This window comes from Elgaria multicarinata, chromosome 5 (genome assembly GCF_023053635.1).
Source record: "Elgaria multicarinata webbii isolate HBS135686 ecotype San Diego chromosome 5, rElgMul1.1.pri, whole genome shotgun sequence".
Classification (NCBI taxonomy): domain Eukaryota; kingdom Metazoa; phylum Chordata; class Lepidosauria; order Squamata; family Anguidae; genus Elgaria; species Elgaria multicarinata.
Genome location: NC_086175.1, coordinates 40,089,693 through 40,104,624, shown reverse-complemented (window position 1 = coordinate 40,104,624; position 14,932 = coordinate 40,089,693). Strand labels below are relative to the sequence as shown.

At 42.0% G+C, this 14,932-nt stretch overlaps 1 protein-coding gene across 1 annotated transcript; it reads right to left on the bottom strand.

The window, feature by feature from the left end:
• Positions 1–531: 531 nt before the first annotated feature.
• Positions 532–13,236, bottom strand: PROZ (protein Z, vitamin K dependent plasma glycoprotein). Its single transcript, XM_063126152.1, has 9 exons — positions 13,076–13,236; positions 12,315–12,448; positions 10,234–10,397; positions 8,151–8,175; positions 6,974–7,087; positions 5,806–5,937; positions 4,015–4,100; positions 2,841–2,955; positions 532–1,174 (listed from the first exon to the last, which is right to left on the bottom strand). Exons 2-9 carry the CDS (start codon positions 12,382–12,384, stop codon positions 657–659), a joined length of 1,224 nt encoding a protein of 407 aa, XP_062982222.1. The 5' UTR covers positions 12,385–12,448; positions 13,076–13,236; the 3' UTR covers positions 532–656.
• Between the last annotated feature and the right edge of the window lie 1,696 nt (positions 13,237–14,932).

The window sequence follows — 14,932 nt, the reverse complement described above, 5'->3', positions numbered from 1 at the left end:
TATTTATTTGTATCCTGCCTTTTGCCCAATACTGGGCCTCAAGGCGGTCTTACAGAGTTTAAAACATACATTGTAAAACAGTTCTTGCCAGGGAACTCTGTAGCCAGTGGGAAAAGTCAACTCAATGCAACGGAAAACTCCATGGAGCCCACCACGCAACACAACGGTTGTGCAGAAACTCTCCTCTGCGCAGTATGGATGTTCTGCATGGAGTATTTTCCAAAAAACCTCCACCATTGTGTGGCGTTTTCCCACCAGACAACACATTTCTCAACAGTGGTGTAAAAACTCCACCATGGAGTTCTAAAAACACCGTTGAGAAACGCATTGTCTGAACTGAGCCATCGTGTGCTATTTGAGTGCATCTTGTGCTAAATGGAACAACTTCACTGAAAAGGAAACACTTCTAATCCTTTTTTTAAAAAATCACATGGTTTTGTGAAAATCAAATCAACTTGTACTTAGTAAATAAAGCAACATATTTTAGAAGTGGATGGTGAGTTCTGTTAATGCAAAGCACAGAAGAGGACGGGCAGGTGCAGAAAGCTTTATTTTAGCACTTAATCATACATAATATTTACAACAACCACTCCTACTCGAATACATGTAAATGCTGGACCTTGCCATTCTCCCTGTTCCTTTGCCACTCCCTTTAATTAGCCCATTTTTTGTTTAAACCACATCATGTATCTTGAAGTCTTGGTGAATATCAACGTTTCCCACTGACTTGCTTCCGTTGCCCTTGGTTCCAAAATGCCCATCAGAAACCAAGTGCCTTTGTAATCGACGGCAGTAAAACTTCCTTCAGCCGGTAGCTCATCAGCTGCCCCATGAGTATGGCCACAGAATTCTCTGGTGATCAGACTTCTGTTGAGTTTTTGTTTGCAGTCATTTTCACTGAGGTATGAAACTGGCAGCTCAGCTAGCGAATCCGTTGATTGGTTTGCAGCCACTTCCCAGCCACTGAGAGTGGCTGCCAGTTTTGAAATCAACACATGCTCTGCAAAATCCCTCTCTGGAACACATATGGGTAGGTGATCGCTGTTGCAGTCAATGTGCCTTCCGAGTTCAAGCAATGCCAGGTTGTTCTCACCAGTGGTTCTGTCATACCGGATGTGTATATTTTTCTGTTTCACTTCTATTTCTTGTCTTGCACTTTGCAGGCTGTTGGTTCCTGTGCAGGTAATGGTGTACTCATTGATGCAATAGCTTTTGTTTTAAACCGACCACATTGATTGTGCAAATTGTTATGAAACTTATACTGCTAATATCTAAATTGTCAATGCCATGGAATAGAGAGGGAGAAATTTCTTTGTAAGATTTAAGTGTCTGATACTCATGTTAACATGTGCTATATTACTTATTCTCACATTCACCTGGACTTTCAGGAGCAACTTTTTTTGTGGGAAGAAGTAACCATTGATATGAAACTGACAGACATTTAGGAGTATGTACTTCCTGCCCCCGCACATCCTGATCTATGGATTATATCCAGTAGAATCATTGGCCAGTAAAATGGACGCATAGCAGAATAGATCCCCTGCCGCCGCGCCCCCCCTCCCAAATCTATTCTGGAGTGTGGGAGGACTTCCCAGAGTAGATCTGGCACAGGGAGGAGAAGAAAGGGAAGTTCCAGTGTGTGAACAGAAATCTCATGGGACGTCATATGGTAGCCCTGGTTTTTCTAGGGCAGAACAAAGGAACACTAAGGGTGCATGTCCAGGGCTGGTCCTGCCATATAGCAGGGTGAAATGACTTGCTTCAGGCAGCATTATGCGGTGGGAGGAGATGGAGAATTTGTGTTTTGAATGGTGCTGCAAGAGGCAACCTGATTCCAGATATTTTGGACTACGTCCCTTGACCCCTGACCATTGGCAAAACAACTCTGGAAATTATGGGAGCTGTACTCTAAAGCATCTGGAGGGCACCAGGTTGCCTACACCTGGTTTAAAGTGTTAGCACTATTTGGGCTCTATTCAGGCCCCAAAAAACATCTTGGCCAGCATCCACTTCTCCTAGATCCACATGAGGAAAGATCTTGTGGCCTGATGTGATTGCGGGACAAGAGAAGACAAGCAACACCACACACATTCATTCCCACAGCAGGCTTTGCAAAAATCCCTACAATATGGCCCCTGCAAGCAGGCCATCAAGGGCTCCTTCTCATATGGAAAGTAATTCCATGTAGGACACAAAAATTTAGCACACTATATATAGTCAGATCAGTCTATAAGTATTTCCTCGGTTACATATATGGGGTACCACAATCTTAAGATACTGCAATCTTAAGACTGCCATTACTTAAAATGTCTTTACTCTTTACACAGGCAGAGTCCTACGGAATTGGCTTGGTAAAGCTAGACATGTCACTTTTTTACAACTGTAAGACAAATTGGTGAGGCAGGGTATGTGCCACAGTCATCTGCTTAGCCTGATTTCTATGTGATTGCAATGGCATAAGTGTCATTTTATTATCTGCACTGATTGCCTGAAGAAAAACATGCATTCTATCCAGAATACAGTAGTTTCTTTGCTAGCAGTTACTGGCAGTAAAAGCTTTAAGGTAAAATACGCTGTGTTGTTGTTGTAGTTTTGTATTTTGGCCCCACCCACCACGGGAATCTGCCTCCCAAAGGTTTTTCCAAAATGGAATTTGGCCCTCAGGCTGAAAGAGGTTCTGTACTCCTGGTGAAATGAATGGAGGTTGTATAAAAGCACCATGGTACTCTTTTGCAGGAGACCTACTGAGAGGACAGGTCATAGTAGTGGTACTTGCTAAATGTGAGCCTTAGCAGCTTCCACACTGCAGAACTGAGATAAACTGTCACTTGGCTACGTACCAATCTTGACGCTGGTAGGAGACATCTGGGCACATTCAGCTGTAGTAAGTACAAAATTAGTTTTCAGTAGAACACCTCCACAGAACCATTCTCCATCCGAGTTTAAGAGCAGGACCTTGAAAGCAAAACAAGACCACGAAATATATTGCTCTTACTTAATTATATTGAGTCCAGTAAGACCGTATAAATTACTCTTTCACTCCCCGTTGCTTTTCATAGCACAGCTTCATGGACTCATCCCTTTACAAGGAAAGCACCTTGTTGCAGGTGTAACAAAATCTTTCTGGAGCAGACAGCCTTTAAGCTAATCAAAAACATTTTGGTTACACTTCAGACTGGACAAAGGCTTATCATTAAATTCTGAGGGAAGAAGATGGACAGCTGGCATTGAAGAACATAGTAAGGAATATGGGGCCGGGAGTAACTGCCTAACAGCAGCCATGAATTGTTGTGAAATCTACACAAGGCACATATAGAAAGCAAGATGGAAGTTTAATCTTTAGCTCTAGTAAACCTGGCATCTTTTTTTTTAAAAAAAGTATGTTGGTTTAGAAGAAGATTAAAAAATAATAGGTTATATTTAATGTTAGTGTATCTTACACTATCTTAAGTCTCATTCATTTCAATGGGTCTATGTAAAGTGGGAATAATTTTGGATTCAACACAGTAAATATACTGTAGAATAGAGTATCTCAGTTGTGGCCCCCACTGTGTGGAATGACTTCCCCATTGAGATCAGGCAGGCTCCAAGTGTGGAGTGTTCCACGAGAACATAAAACACATCTGTTTGCTGAAGTATTTCCTTGACTCCTAGCATTGCCAGCTACCCCTGGATATTTTAATGAGATTTTATTGTTTTATCATTGATTTATTTTAATGTTTGAGGTTATTATATTTTATCATGATTTTATCTTGGAAACTGTTTTGGGATGGAGATAGATAGATAGATAGATAGATAGATAGATAGATAGATAGATGAAAAGCAGTATATAAACCCTCTGAAAGAAATATCTCTGATACCATGGACTCTTGAATAGCAGGCACATGAGTAGTCCCACTTGAAGTGCCTAGGAAAAAGGCTTCAACTGCAGCAATGGCAATCTCTGTTTCACCCAAGACAGCAAGTTTAGACTAGGATTATGCTCAATGTTGATAATGTATCTCTTTCAAATACCTGCCAAGGGAAGCCCCCATCAATCTTTTCAGTTGCATTCAGCTGCGTTGGTAAGTGGTCCTCAAGTCTGCCACAGGCACACTCATCTAATGATGGCAAATAAAAACACATATATTCTATGAGGGGCTTCTATTAATAACAGTCCCAGATTCAAGTTTTTGAGGGCCCTTGGGCAAGACACCCTCAATGGGCCTGTTCTCTCAGTGAGTTCACCTTCTGGTCGGGTTTAGATGACACACCGTGGCTTGTCATGGGTTATGTAACCCCACAATTAGCTATGGCACCCAGGGATGCCAAGTTGCATATCTATCCTCTGCTTGGAGTTGTCATGTTGTGTGAACCTGGCGAGTGTGGGTTATGGGAGGGTTGGATATGCAAAATGGTGGCCGCAAACACCCCACATGCGCCGCAGCCTGTCATAGGCTGATATGTCGTACAAACAGGCCCATCGTCACCAGCTGCTGTTGCTCCTCATCCTCTTTCTCATCATTGCTAACACTTGTTTGCATAATAGGCAGAACACCAGTGAGCAAGTAGGCAATAGCATCTGCTGCTCCTCCTTTCAACCACCACCACATGCTATCGTCTGGGCCAGAGCAAGAGGCAGGTGAACAAGAAGGTTGAAATGATGAAGGAAAGATGCAAGTCCAGGGGACTCTTGTCAGTGGGTCCCTGCTGCGGTGTGGGTGCTCAGCAGGTGCCCAACCATGCCAACCCTTGACACTAGCCCAGCATTCATTTTTATTAAGATAAACAACCCAATCCTTGGCATGCTCCCTTCCAGTTTTGCTAGTGTATTCTCTCAGTGGTTCTGTAACATTGCTGGTATTAGGTATCTCATATGAATTAGGTATTCATGCAATGAATGACTTGGTCTTGTAACAGAGGCCTGGAGCTTTACATCCAAGGCAAGTGAATTCAAAAGCAACATATATACTTAACAAATCTAGGAATTTCATTTTCTCCTATCTTAAGTCAATGGCTGCTATTCACTCCTATGGAGAAAAGGTGCTGCACTTTGCAACAATGGTGGTTTTTTTGGAGGGGGGGGAAACTGTCAGGGGAAAAATTTATCCACAGAAGAGCCCTGGAATGAAAAAGAAAACTGGACTTGGCATGGATCTTCACGCAGGTCTTGCTCATTAGTGTTGGAACCATAAGGATCCAACACTTTAGCCGCACTGGTTATCTATCACACACAGGACCAAAACAGACATTATTTTAAAGTCATATCTAGCAACTATGTCTTTTTTCATTTTACTCTAGAGTCAGGACAGGAGGTCTGATCCAGATTGGATCAGTGTAGGGGTAGGGAGTCTTTTAAGATACAATCAACACCCCAAGCAAATCTGTATCTAGCAAATCTGTATATGCTAGGTACAGATTTAAAGTCATGTGTTTTGATCCACACAAACACTAAGGGATCCCTTCAAAATATAGTCCTCTTTCTACATACACTCCATTCCATCATCATGACAGACATTTTGCTAGTAGAAATTTATATCAAACTTTCCCCTAATGCTTGGGATCTAACATCCTTTACACAAATAATATGCCTGTAATCCTTAGAGCAATCCTGAAAATTAGGCTAGGATCCTTATTTTATGGATGGGGAAGAATGAGTGAGACTGAGTCTTGCTAAGGGCAGCCACTGGGTTTATGGCTAGTGAGATATGAACTGGGGATGATTTGGATCACAACTTATTTGCTTAATTACTACGCTACAGTGGTCCGTATATTGTCTTCTGAAACCAACTCTCGCCTGCATCCCCACTTTTTTAAAGTATTTACCTTGCGGAATGCATTCTTTATTGTCTTTCCCGAGTTTGTAGCCTTTGGCGCATGAACAACGATAGGATGTCAGTTCTGGGTAGCAGAAGTGTCGACAACCCTCGTTCATTTCATGGCGACAATCATTTTTAGCTACACAGAATAAAGCACAATTTTAACAGGAGACAAGTGTTAAAACCAAAACCAAACTGAAATTATCTTGTACCGACTCCTATTTCCAACTTTGATAGGTTTACCCATTTGCCATGCCCTATTTTTGTGTGATGTGTATAGCACCTACAGCTCCCATTAATTGCTGTTACTTTCCCCCATCAGACTGAAGCTGGGATCCAGAGAACCGTGAGTTGGATCTAGTCATAGTCTGAGTACATCTAAGGATCCAACCCCATGCATTAAGATTCAATTTCAGTTTTGGCTATGGCAGTCAAAAGCTATGGGCAGGCAACAGTGGGAAAACCCCAAGTGTGGGTGTAATAATCTCTCATTGGATTGTAATTAGAGGCAACAATGGATAGAACTCTCAAGCAGTGGCCAAATAATTTATGAACTGTTGTAATTCTCAGTGCATCTCTCAAATAGAATTTCAATTCAAGCATGAATACTATATAAAAGACAACAACCACAGTTGGCAAGAGATGTAAAACTAACAAAATGAAGTTGTCCACCCATGCATCATTCACATGTAGAACAATTGCCTTCATGGTCAGAAACAGTGGGTTAGATCTAGACTGGGTTCGGATGTCACAGGTTATCATGTCATCTTGTGGGAGTTTTTTTTTTTAACCCGTGATGGCTTATTTGGCCAAAATAACCCACTCTGATAACCCACAGTCTGCAGAATGGGTTATTTACCCATCATGGATTATAGTGTTGTGTGGTAGTCACCATGGGTTAGTTTGGCTAGCTACAAAACTGTGCAGCAAGAGTGGTCAAAACAGCTGCCGCTCTGCTCTTTGCTGGGCAGGATCTACACTACTGCTTATAACGGTTTATAAGGGTTATGACAACTGTTCAGGCCCAGTTTTCATACATATAGCGTTTTAATACCGTTTTAAAAGTGTTATATCCTGCTTTGTGTAGAATGGCCCCTGGTGTTTCTTTTACAGTGTTTCTTTTACAGCCTTATAGGAAATAATAATGATGTTGAAAAAGAAATGTTGCCTTTTACCAAAAGCACAGTTGGTTCCTTCAAAGCCATCTCGACAGTTGCATGTGTAACTGCGAATGCTATCTGTACACACACCATTATTCAGGCAGGGGATTGAGGAACACTGCATGCCTCCTGTGGGGGTGAGAAAAAAATATGAGTAAGCACATGTACACTTGTCTTATCAAGAGGTTCTCCTCTGGTTCTCTTTATGTACTCTTCGGCTTATCAGTAGGCCACAAATAGATCATTGTTATATAAATTTTGTACTGGAATATTTGCTGATGTATACTATCTTTTGGTTTATTTACCTGCTTCATGGAAATTAATGAGCAGTCAACATAAGTGGATTCTCTGTGACCTCTAGACAGCTAAAAGACTGATATTACAACATTGAAAGGATAAACACTCATCTCCTATAATGCAATGGATTGAAAACTTTGTAATACTTTCAACATTTGAACAGGTGACATAGAGACGCCACCTTCAACTGGATACTTATTTGGATATTTGGTCTGCTTTTGTTAAAGCCTATGTATAATTGCTAGTAAATTGTATTTTCATATGTCCATAGCAATGTATATATCCATAGGAATGAATGAATGTATGTATGTATGTATGTATATATATGTATGTATGTGTGTATATATATATATATATATATATATATATATATATATATATATATATATATATTTGCTATGGATATATACAAATATATGTATAAACACATAGCAATGGGGGGGGAAGTTCATATATATGATGATGATGTATTATTTATTATATTTCTGTACTGCCCTGTAGCCATAAATCTCTGGGCAGTTTACAAAGGTTATGTATGTATGTGAGTGAAGAGGGGTGGCAGGACAGGCACTGTATCCAGGCCGGGGTGTATGTGAGTGTATAGTACTATGTGTTTATGAGTAAGTGATTGGCTTTCACAAACATATCAAGGCCTCCTGCCAGAAGTGAGCAGGGGCCTTACCTACTTCAGACTCTGGCCCCGCCCACTGTTGACATGTGACCACCAACATGCTTGTCCAGGGTCAATTTGTCCTTTGGGCCCAAAAAGGTTCCCTATCCCACTATAGTATGTACTCTACTATGGATAGTATAAGGAACCACTCCAACAAATCCCATCATGTTAACTATAATACAAACATCTATAATTCTGAAATGATAAATGTAAAGTACTTACCAAAATAGGAATTCCAAAACTGGTCCTGGAAAAACATCATAATTGTTTTGTTTTTAATGAATGATTTTTTTTATTTTTTTATTTTTTATGAATAACATATTATAGCATTACCTATGTGATTACTCTGACAGAGTCTGGGATTGGACAGAAAAGGCCAAAATATCTGTTTAAAGTTCCTCAATAGCAGGGGTGGGGAACAATTACATATGGAATATAGCATATACTAGTGACACTTTACTAACATATTCCTTTTACTCAGTTATTTACTTCACTCACATAAAGAAGGGTAAGGGGAAACACGACGCAGGTGTATAAAATTAGGCTTGAGGAGAAAGTGGATTGGGATCGAAACCTCACAACCCGGGGCCATCCCATGAAGTTGAATAGTGGGAGGTTCAGGACAGATAAAAGGAAATACTTTTTCACACAACGCATAGTTAAACTATGGAATTCACTACTACACAATGTTTTGAAGGCAGGGAATCTTGAGGGCTTTAGAAGGGGATTAGATAAATTGATGAAGGATAAGGATTTCAATGCCTACTTGTCATGCTGGCTATATGTGGTTTCCAGTACCAGAGGTAGTATGCCTGTGTTCACCAGTATGCCTGTGTTGCACCCACGTTCTACTCGTGGGCTTCCCTCAGGCAGCTGGTTGGCTACTATATGAACAGAATGCTGGATTAGATAGGGCTTTGTTGGATCTAGTCAGTGATGCAGGTAGATAATTTCAGAAACTGGGTTTAAGGTGCAATCCTATGGAGATAGTTAACAGCCCTAAAATTGGAGGCTGATGACTAACTTTGGGACAAAAATCCGTTTGGGCCTATAAGGGCAGCAGATGCACCCATGTCTGTTCCTCACGGGCCCAGGCAGACATGCCTGGTGGATTTTTCCCAGCACCAAGGGCGCAGGTCAGGGTGGAACGCTTCTGGCCTGACCTGTGACCTTTGTCCTTCCCCCCCCCGCTGCGTTAATGGCAACCACCATTAATGCAGTGGGGGAATACGCAATTTCCCCAGCCTTGGGGAAATTGCATCCTCTCCCCCTCCATGCCAATGTGGCTCTATTAACAGGGGCTTTAAGCCCCTCATCAGCAGGGGGGAGAAACAATTTCCCCAAGGCTGGGGAAATCACATTCCCCCCTGCACCAATTGTGGCCTTAGAAGCACTCCTTAAACCTTGGGTTAAGAGAGCCTATAAGGCCCCAATTGGCACATGGGGGGAGGGAGGCAATGCGCACCTCTGGAAAGTGTGCAATTCCCCAGGCCACACTAATGGCACATTTCCATCCCTTGCTTACCTCTTTCCCCTGCCAGAAAATTTCACAGTCCCTAATATAACTCGAATTCCTGGAGGGCTGATTCCATGGCCTTCCATTGTAGTAGAAGCCCGTTTATGAACTGTGTGACATTAGTACAAAAGTGCTTAATTAGGATAAAATATGGGGCATCCTTACATTAAGGGGAAATCGCATTTCTCGCATTTGTGTTTCCGGCTTTTTGATGTGATTGTTATGGGCTGCATTACATGGATGGAGAAGGGTAACCACGTAGTTTGAATTGAATACTTCCCCTCTAAGCCTGCTCTGTACACTTCCACTGAGACAGCGCCATCTAGTGGTGGAAGATCCCATTTTTTCAGATATTACCACTTTAAAAGTGGTTGTTTTCATGATGGAATTTTCAACGGATGCCATATGAGACGTCCTGGGCATTCACAACATCATTTAGAAGACCCACAAACATTTATAAGTGGCCAATTCTGAGCATGCAATAATTTGCTCATTTTGTGGAGCTCATGTTTAGGATGGACGTTTAACTGCCTTTAAGCAAAGTGAATCAACTTCAGGTATTGAAATGGGACTGGCACCTGTTTCTGTTTCATCTGCTTGGAATGACTGAGTAACAAACCTGGAATTCCGATGCAAGACCAGAATGTAAGACCACCAGTGCAGGAGTCATTACACTTTATGTATTCACTGTTAATTCAACAAATCTTAAGGTTTGGGCCATGCATGGATTTAAATGCCATCACTTTGGCTTGATTGATATGTACAGAAAAATCAGACAAGAATACATACAGTTTTTTTAGTGTCTTCAAAGACTTCTCTTGCCTCTTCATATGAACACCTTTCTTCAAGGCATTCTCTTTCCAGATTACCTTGGAGAATCTCCTCAATGATCATGGTACCAGCCCGCTTTGATCTTGCCATGATGTTATGTGCATCGTTGGCTGATAGGAACACTGAAATGGAGGATAGTGAGAACTCCATTTCCCTGTCCCCAGAAATATACTCAGCACCATCCCTACCCACATGGGTCCAGCCTCTCATGCATGAAGGGGCAAGCACAGAGTTCAGTAGAGTCTTGGTCCCATTGCCTAGCTGCATTGGAACCATAGCATGCCTGGCCATTACCAAGAACCACAGATCTACATACAGTAACTTGCACTGGAAGAGAGGGAGCGTTGGATGGGGATAGAGCAGGAATGATGTACGAGGAGAAGAATTACTTATCTCACATGAAACTAACGTGTAAGATACACGAATGACAACCATTGATTGACCACTTTACTATACAACCCTTCTATAAGAATGTTTGCATGTGAGCATATAATATACAACACATGTTGTATGAACAGCAAATCTTATTTAAAAAGTACCATTTTGCTAATTGAGAAGGGGCAAAAAATTGACTGGCACTTCATTTCCTGGTGTGGTGTCAAGTAAATGTGTTTAGAACTAACGTGTGCTGCTGTGATCCTAAACATACAAGGGTCAAAGTAAAAGTGAGGTTTTACCCTGTTAAAAATTAGACTTCCCCCAACTCTCTCTCTCTCTCTCTCTCTCTCTCTCTCTCTCTCTCTCTCTCTCTCTCTCTCTCTCTCACACACACACACACACACACACACAGGGTTGTATGGAGAGAGAGAGAGAGTTACAAGAGTTAGTGTTAATCTTCAGGATTCCTCCCCATGGTCATATATGATAAATTTGTAAGAGAAGTAAAGTATTCATCATCTCTCTAGTGCACATACATGTAAATGTGTGAACATACAAGGCACCATGCAGTGCACAGCTGGCCATTTTACAGGCTTATTATTAACAGTTAAAGCTGAAGGAGCTACACTAGAGTGACCAGATAGAAAAGAGGGCAGGGCCCCTGCAGCTTTAACTGTTGTGATGAAGAGGGAAATTCAGCAGGTGCTGCATGCATACAAAATGACACCTGTTGAAATTCCCTTTTCTAGGCAACTGTTAAAGATACAGGAGCCCTGTCCTCCCTCCCATATGGTCAGCCTAACTGCATTACATACATAGTGTGTTGCTGCTCCTCACCATTTTGTTTACTTTAGCGTAAGGTAGTAACTGCATGCACGTAGGGAAGGTTTAAATCTTTCTACCTATTCACCCCCTTCCACCCCCTCCATGAGGAGTAAAAAGAGAGAAAAAACATTCAATCAATTAAATTTTCTTTGGGGGGGGGGAAACCTCTACATGGAAATCTATACATTTATCAAATATATTTTGTAAGTGATGTGTGCCTGTGTGTTCCTGTTCAACACATTTGATACCATAAGAAGTTGCAAACACTATTTTCCTCATATCATGAAATTAACACATTTTGCTACTGGGCTGCAATCCTATATATACTTACCTGAGAGTAAGTACCTTTGAACTCAATGGGGCTTACTTGTGTAATTGATATGTATAGGACTGCACTGTCATTTTACCTTGAAGTGCTAAGCGGACTGTTAAGCCTTTAAAAAGTGCTCTCCTAACAAATGAGTTAAGTGGCAGCAATAATTATTTCTGGGTGGCTGTGCATTCAGGTATAGCTTGCTGCTGTCTTCTTTTCTGATTTGTTTTTGCACTCTTCAGTATTAACAATTACATAAGCTAGTACTATGTATATCCCAGAGTTCTGCCATTGTGGGTCTGACAAACTAAGTTCCCAACTAAACATTTCCTAAAGATCTTGAGGAAGAATGATTCCCCCCCCCCCATACGGGTAGGACCTATTCTCAGAGGCACTGATTCCAAATGCCCCCTATGTTCTCATATTCATATATATATATATATATATATATATATATATATATATATATATATAGAAAATTAACATGAAGTCAAATTATTACTGTATGAACAAAACACCATACCTGTCAGGTCTCCTTGATGAAAAACGAAGGCAAACAAGAGAAACCGCATTGTCCAGAGCTGCGTTCCCATTTTTGTTCCCTGAATTTTGTTAGCTGAATTTTGCCTGCTTAGCAGTTGCTGTTTGGTAGAGTTACTGGATGAGTAAAGTTTAAAGTTCAGGGACCCATTTAAAAAAAAAGAAGGAAAAAACAGAGGGGCAATGACAGGAGCTAGTGTCAACAACTGGATACTTTTTTCTTTTCTTCTGTTTTTTTGAAAGAAAGATTTCTCAATTGTCAACTGTGATAATGAAACGATAAGGGGATAAAATAACTTATCTACTGTTTCAGAAAGTGTGATTCTGACCTTCATTATGAACATTGCACAGCCTTGTTAGATATGATATTATACAGAAGAGGTCTACTCAAAACCTAGAAAATGAGCTCCATCAGACAAACGTTTTATTGCACGCTCATTACTGGGCACTCACAGATTTTCGCAGGTCCCTCTCACGACGATGTCTGCCTCCTGCCCCTTCTAGCCTTCTTTGAACAACAACAACAACAAAAAACACCCCAGTAAGTCCCAATTTATTTTTAAAGATGGAGTTGCTGCGATCTCCGGCTGTGTGCAGAAGCAGCAGGATCAAAATGGCCCACTGAATGGCTGCAGTGGCTGCGGGTTGGTGGCTGCGTCATATAACTGGCACAGCACCACTGTGCAGCCACCAAGGGGCAAATAAGCCATATAACAGCCCCAGGAATATGATGAATAAATTTACCTGCCATGGGCGTTCACCCAACTCACAACTCCTTTCAGGAATTATTGTTTCTGTCCTGTTGAGTGATGGATCATCAGGGCTAGCAGTAATCAAGTTCTGGTAAATATTGGATATGTTAGCAGTGTCAAAAGAAGTACTGATGTTCAGTAGCAGCACGTTCTTCTTTGTCTTTGCAATTGTACCACATGGATAATCTTCCATAAAAACATCAGCAACATTTTGATTAATGATTGACTGACTGATTGACACAAGCACAGCAACTTGTGCTCAGAAAAGAAAAAGTAGCCCTTTACAAAAATGTGTTTGCAATGTGTACATGGAAATGGAGCATTTTGAAAATGTAGTTACTGAGTTTGATCCAGATTTAGTCCCACTTATGAGAGAAGGGTAGAGGGGGCACCATTGGATGTGGTGTGGGAGGCTGCAGGGCGAACTGGCGATAATCAGCTCCCCCTTTTCAGGAGTGGGAGTTATTTTTGGAAAGGTTCCTCTGGATCAGGCTTTAACTTATAACCAGTCTTCTCAGCTGATTACAAGGGCTTTATACCTGTGGCAATGCAGGATGTTCCATCTTCCCCCACGGCATACCCATCAGCGCAAGAGCATATGGCACCATCTTCTCCTTGTTTGCAGAAGTGCCAGCAGCCACCGTTGTCCACCTGGCAAGATCTTTGTATGGCTGCGTAAAAAACAAATACATACGAACATCCATAGGAAAAAATCTATCAGCTGAAGAAAGAGATAAACCTTCAAACACGGAGCAGAGCCTTTCCCCTCTTTTCTGTCATCCCATCAGGCCTTTTGGCACTGGATTATTCCCTGGTCTTCTCTACTGTTTGAGCTCTTACTTTACCACTGGATAAATGGTAGAAGCTGCTAGAAGGAACTTGGTTGTCAGTCCAGCTGCTTTATGGCTGTAAACCTGATTCTAACTTTCTCAAGTCCTTTTTTTCTGAAAATAATTACTTAGAAAAGGAAGAAAAAATAGTGTCAATTCTCAAATATGGAGCTGTCATCTTGGTGCTGGGTTGGCGCTGCCTCTCTCTCAAACCCCGTGCTTTCCCCCTCCCGGGGCATAGTCAGGTAATCCCAATGCCAAGGAGGAAGCGCAGGGTTTCTGTGTGGCAGCTGCCCCCAGCCTCTTCCTGCCTAGGCATTTCTTCACCCCAATTGCACGGCGCATAATGTTGTCACTGTGTGGGATTACTGAGATGATTTCTGAGGCTACGAGTTCAAAAGCTCCACAGGACATGCAGAAATTTCCTCTGAATCTGTCACCATCCCAGTCCTTCAGATCCAGTATCTCCTCCCAGAATGCTTTTGTGTGCAGAAGAGTTCAAGGGCGCATGGCACATTTTTGTTCGCTCAAACCTTTGGTGGTGGCTGCTGCTGCTATGGCAATGCAGTCTTCATCCATGGAAGCCGTCGACATCATCCACCGCATCCTGTGGTTCCTTCCATCAGCAGACTGTGCTTGGCTCTTTAAATACACCTGCGCTGCAGCCTTCCCTACTGGTGCTACTGTCTCAGGCTATGAGCTCATGCTAGAGCAGGGAAGCCATGATTATTGGATTGCCAAGTTAGTTTGGGGTGGGGTGGGGGGCTACTTCAGTGTGCAGCACAACCACCAGGTGGCAGCAAGATCGTTGTTCATACACCATGATCTTCTCTGGTTTTGGTGGAGTTGCCTGCATAGAAGAGTTTGTAACTCCTCTCAAAGACTCCGACTAGTTTGGTGTTAAGCAAGAGCACCAAGGGAGCGGGAGGGGGAGGGGGAGGGGAGAGGAGGGATGGGCAGGACATCAAACAGACAAACACAAAGAAATAAATGGAACTTTCCACCGGGGTACCTCGTTA